Genomic DNA, 5977 nt, shown 5'->3' on the forward strand with positions numbered 1-5977 from the left:
CTGTCATTATCAAAATTGGGAAGGTACTGATTGGAAAGACTGTTACAACAAGTCCTCTCGGGGCATGTTTCCTTGTGTAAAGAGATGTTACCAATACCTCTAGTCTACCGGGACTATAAACTGCTGTTAACATTTCACTCCCTGGCTAGTCCTGGGATGATTTGAATAGGGGTCTAACCAGAGCACCACATAATCTGGTACTACGGATGGCCAGTTGCCCACAGAACTTGTCCTGGCTGGTCAGTTGGTTGAGGTTCCTTCGGGATCCAGGTGGTGGCTGTGTTTGAAACCTAAATCACAGGAATCAATCTATAAACCAAGCACCCCGGTTAAAATATTGATACACGGTGAAATATAATTTTCATGATGAATTTCTGTTATCGTTCCTAGATTTTAGGAGCGGTACAAACTACTGATAATGCAAAGATTGGGTATGAGGTGGAGTTCTTCTGGTGCTTTTTAATGTGCATTAGATGGATTTGACGGATGTAGTGGCTTATGTGATGTCCTGAACTAAGGTTTGGCAAAACGGTGTGTTGTGCAAGGTCGTCACTGCCCTTTCTTTAATTTATCGGCGATTTTCCTACATGGTTGAGTGTGTTGGAGTTTACTCTAAAACATGCTCAACTTATCACAGTGGGTCTTTGTGGCCACTGAAATAACGCTTGTCAATTGAAATGATCCGTGTTTCGGACTACCAATAAAGTCACCTATGTCCTGTTCTCAGTAGTATGGTTGGGCGACATATAAGGTTTTTCCTTGTCGAGGTTAGATTGAGCTTGCTCATGACAACTGTTCTTCCCTAACGGGACTACTGTGGCAAGAGATTAGATAGCGCGAGTACTCGAACAAAGTGCACGTATACTGGACCGGACATCTATATATGTACGTAAATTGACACCGGCGTGTAAGAAACACAATGGGTGATTCGTTACTTTTATACTCACCCAGTGGATGAAAAAGACCACAGTGAAATAAGGCCCTCAGGGCAGGTGTTCACGTAAAGCATTTCGACATTCGCTACCCTAAACAAAAAGGACATTAGCATGGGTAATATCCGCAATTATGGACTGATTTCAACTATTATTAAGTGGCTTCGTCAAAAATCGACTCAGAGAGTGACTCCTGACATATATATGTATATGGGAGATAAACGTTCCTCTGTCCCATAAATGAGTTACTATTCCTAATTTAGGTCAAACTTTTTATGAAATCAGAACACTGTGCATCATAGCATTTAAATAAAACTAGCTTTTTTAAATTTTACTTTTTTTACAAAGTACTTGCTTTATTAACAGAAAAAAGAGAAAAAATAAAGGCGACAGAAAGGAAATAAGAAACCGAAAAAAAGTGTTGATATGTAAAAAGTGAATAAATTACAGAAAAACACAATAGAAATGAAATTTATGTGCAAATTAGAAAAATTTTAGATTGTAACAAAGAAAAATATTAAAACTAATTTCTTTTGCTCTTTTTTCGGAAAAGAGAAAAAGAATTCAAACATCACACTGGCAGTTTCTGAATGGGCGGGAAACTTGTTGTTTTTTATTGACTACGATGACTGTATTTGGTGGTAATCACTTAGATGGTACCAGGAGCTGGAGCTACATTAATATTTGCTACTGAATTGAGATGTCCCTCCAAGGGAGCAGCGTGCACAGCACCACGAGTTTGGGCAACATAACTGGCGGGAGCAGCAGCTACAATAGGAACGGGAGCTGGCCAAGCGGACACAATTGGTGATGTGACTGCGGTGTAGGAAAGAGGACCACCGGCGATTTCGGTGATTACATTACCCCAAGGAATTATAGATGATTGGGCACCCATAACCAAGGCCAAGGTGAAGAAGGTGGCGATAGCGAACTGCAACAAAATTAAGAAATCACACATTAAACTCCTTCAGCACATTTATTATTTTGTTTTATCTAAATTCAAAATTGCTCAATATTTTCATCACTGTAAGGACATTTTTACACTTTTCACTTTTAAGTCCTTTAATAACTTTTAATCCGTAATCAGCCCCTTAATCAACACTTACTTTCATTTTGAAAGGATTGTCTGGAGATCGCAGAAAACTAAACTGTGTGTTACAGGTTTGAACTCAAGTTCTATTCTGATTTTATTTTATAAAAATCCCTTATTTATATATTAAAAGCTAACACCAACATCATCCAAATAACTTTACTCATTAGCTGGCGAATTTGCTTTATAATAATGCAAAAATAACTTAAGTACAATTAATAGGTTTAATAAATAATAATAAATTTAAATCTTTTTCTCTTCAATAAGAAGAATAATCCCTCAGCTCTATAAAAGTACCAGTTATGATTGAACAAAAATTTTGTTCGAAGAACTTGTAGAAAAAATCAAAAGATTCGAGTTAAAAAAACATTCAATATTACAAGTTGCAGTTAATAAACCTGTCATTATAAGAATATATTTAATAACAACTGTAGAAAACGAGACTTCAATAAACTATATATGGATCACTGGTAACAAAAAAAAAACTCTTTATACACTGCGAAAATCAAGAGCACTAAAATTTCTGTAACCTAGATTTTCAACTAGATATAAAGTAAAAATATCAAAATGATGACATAAAGTGAAAAACACATGAGGTCGGAGGAATTCTGATCCTCGTTCCTTTAGCGGCATCAAATGCAGTAAAGTTATAACACTCACTACATTCGAGTTCGTCAACTATAGTCAGTTCGATCTTCCTTCCAAAAGCTGTCATCAGGTTCCCTCTGGCAGCATGTATTCCTGATGAAACCACCATCTTATTGCAATTCCCGGGGAAAATAGGGGCTATACCTCTAGCCTGTCGAGACTAGAAACTGGTGATGATCAAATGCATCCTCGGCAAATGAAAAATTTGACATGGGGTCGCACCAGAGCGCCAGATAATCTGGAGTCTAGTTGCCCGAAAGACTTTGTACTGGCTGGTCAATTGGTTGAGGTTCCTTCCAAATGCCGTATATGTCTGGATTCTCTTTCCGGTGCTTTTGCCATCTCAACAGATGTCACTGGGTTATGTGACAGAGTAATTTATACTGGATTCCTAAACGCTTTGAATATCTCTCTAACTCTTCGCATAGTAAGGCAACAGTATAGTTTGGCCAATTCGGCAGCTGTTGTCATTCCATGTATCGTTCTATATGATCTGAGAATGGAACTGATGTAAATTAGTGAAATTACGAGAAAGTCTCCTTTGCCCGACTGGAGACTAGTCCCTTGAAAGGGACGTTGAGGTCGAAGAATTCTGATCGTCGTTCATTTAGAGGCATCGAATGCAGCAAAGTTATAACACTCACTACATTCGAGTTCTTCAACTATAGTTAGGTTTATCTTCTCTCCAAAAGCTGCCATTAGGTTCCCTCCGGCCGCATGTTTTCTTGATGAAAACTTCATCATGGAGTTATTGCACCTCTAACCGGCCGGGACTATAAACTGGCGATGATCAAATGTATCCTCTTTCCTTGGAATGATTTGACTTGGGGTCGAACCAGAGCACTAAATAATCTGGTTCTACTGGTGGCTAGTTGTTTGCAGGACTTTGTCCTGGCTGGTCCGTGGTTCTTCGGAATTCACGTAGTGGCTGTGGTTTAATACCCAAATTTGCGGGGAGAGAATGTTGGTTTGAGGTCAGATATATCCAAATGCCATATATGTCTAAATTCTCTCTTTGGTGCTGCTGACATCTCTACAGATGTCACTTGGTTATGTGACAGAGCAATTTATACTGGATTCCTAAACCCTTTGAGTATCTCTTACTCTTTGCTGAATTGCTCTTTGGTGAATTGTCAGGTTGACATTCGGTAGCTGCCTGTCATTCCGTATATCGTTCTTTATGATCTGAGAATGGAACTGATGTAAATTGGTGAAATTTCGGGAAAGACTCCTTTCTCCGACTGGGTACCAGTACTGATTTAGTATACCTTTTAATTCAGGGAAATTCTCGGTGCTGTTGCCATCTCAACAGCTCGCATATTGTTCCATGCCACGCGACCAACGGTTAAGGGCCACCACTCAAAAAAGAAAATCCTACATCCTTTGTCATATTATCTTGATATACATCTGATCCTAATCTATTGGTAGTTCGGACTACCAAATACGTCTCTAGGAGTTGTTGCTGAAGCAACACTGCCTTGTGATGTGGTTGTGCGACTGAAGAAAAAATATGTCTCAACGGATCATTAGAGGATGGGAACGCTAAGACGTCGCTCATGCCAACGTATATACCTGTTTTATCCATCTCAGTGTCACAACGAGATTGTGAATGCATCAGGTGCATTTGTTGGGGTTTCTGAGACCCCGCTGGTATGCCTCCACCTGTCGGGATAGTATCGTGCTATTTGTCTTTCAGCAACGTGAGCACTTAGATAGCTCGAGTACTCCAGCAAAGTGCTTGTACATGGACCGGCAGAATTTTGTAAAAAAAATGTCATCTGAGTGACCTTCACTGATGATAAAAATTAGTAAAATGTGGCTGTTATGTTCGAAAGTTTAAAACGGTATTTCTCACAACGGCGAGCGTTATAGAATCAAAATGTCTAACTTTTTACCATCTTGAACGAATGATGTCAGCTTACATGATCTTTGATTTCAGCGCTAAGTCTCACAGCTCATATTTGACCATGTATTTGAACCACACGTTATAAGATTAGGAAATATTTTTTTTCATATTCGTAAATTTCTTTAAGTGTAATCACCTCCAGACCTCAAACGTTAAAGACCATATACACACATAAGTATGTATATACATACATATACATATGTGTGTATATGCAATATTATGATTAAAATATTACTGCATTGCATTGTAATACCAGTCTGTATTCATAACAAATTCTTACCTTTAATGGTATCAAGTATTTCATAACGTTCTTGAACTTCTGTGTCAGTTGTTTAACACAACGATTACAACACCCCAACGGGTGATTTCAGATTACTCAAGGAGTTGGCGCAAATATTTGGAATTTAGAATTAATTTATAAAGGCATAAATTAATATGTTTGTGTACATAAGGAAATAATATTAAACTAATAAATTACTCTAAAATAATATCAAAAAACTTGATTATGACGTTCGATTCTATTTTTTTCACTTTTCAATGAATAAAACTTACCGTTGAAGCTTTAAAAAACTTATTCATTATATACAGAGTAACAAATTGGTAATGACCCTATTACGTCTGAGAGTCTTGAGAAAAACATGACTGTCTACATTGATGTTAATGGTCGATGTATCGAAATTTAGATCTCGTATGTTTCTCGCGGTCGATGGCGTAAATTTCAGACTGAAAACGAGTTAGGAAATCATGTTGTCTATGTGCTCAAATCACGAAAAAACACTAGATTTTATCTCTTACTGATATTACATCGGTAAAGAGAGAAAGGTCATTAATAGACTTCGACCTAATTATGTTGGAACCCAAAAAGCCAGTCCCCACTGCGTTTGTGTTCCGTAGCTGTACTTTTGGAATAAATATCAAGGTTTGTGATCTTTGTAAGGACATGTCTTCAAGATATTCGTCCTTTTACAGGAAGCCTCAGTTGACCACCTGGAATACATAAGCTCGAAGAATTTATCACTAATCGGGAGCATGCAACTGGATATTGGTATAACATTGAAATTGTCGGTATTCCTTCTTGCTAGGGAAGTGCCAATTTTCGCAAGAGAGTCCACAAAAGTATCACCAGTATCCGTTAATAACATGGAATCCAAAACAATCCCATTATGTAATGTTTCGCCATCTCGTTAAGGGATGACCGGCATTCATATGAGCCATTTTCCACAAACAAATCGGTTGTCTTGCACCTAATCGCCTTTTTAAAAAGAGCCTTAGACAGAGTTGTTCGTAGAACACCAGTTATCATTTCAGTGGTGGTCTTGTGACAACAGAAGAGCAACAGGTAGAAGTGTGAGAACACCACTACAGCCACTTTCACTGTACGGATTAAGTGCGTAAGTGAGT

At 38.0% G+C, this 5977-nt stretch overlaps 1 protein-coding gene across 2 annotated transcripts; it reads right to left on the bottom strand.

The window, feature by feature from the left end:
• Positions 1–1261: 1261 nt before the first annotated feature.
• On the bottom strand, positions 1262–2270 carry LOC119605532 (adult cuticle protein 1-like). Of its 2 annotated transcripts, XM_037958706.1 has the most exons (3): positions 2039–2270; positions 1542–1863; positions 1453–1510 (listed from the first exon to the last, which is right to left on the bottom strand). In XM_037958706.1, the coding sequence occupies exons 1-2, from the start codon at positions 2042–2044 to the stop codon at positions 1582–1584; spliced, it is 288 nt and encodes a 95-aa protein (XP_037814634.1). In that variant the 5' UTR covers positions 2045–2270; the 3' UTR covers positions 1453–1510; positions 1542–1581. The 2 variants fall into 2 exon arrangements, with proteins under 2 accessions (XP_037814633.1, XP_037814634.1); XM_037958705.1 differs by having other exon boundaries at positions 1262–1863.
• Positions 2271–5977: the final 3707 nt, after the last annotated feature.

This window comes from Lucilia sericata, unplaced genomic scaffold (genome assembly GCF_015586225.1).
Source record: "Lucilia sericata isolate MDLA Ls3-8-SP2 unplaced genomic scaffold, ASM1558622v1 Contig000495F_arrow, whole genome shotgun sequence".
NCBI classification, from domain to species: domain Eukaryota; kingdom Metazoa; phylum Arthropoda; class Insecta; order Diptera; family Calliphoridae; genus Lucilia; species Lucilia sericata.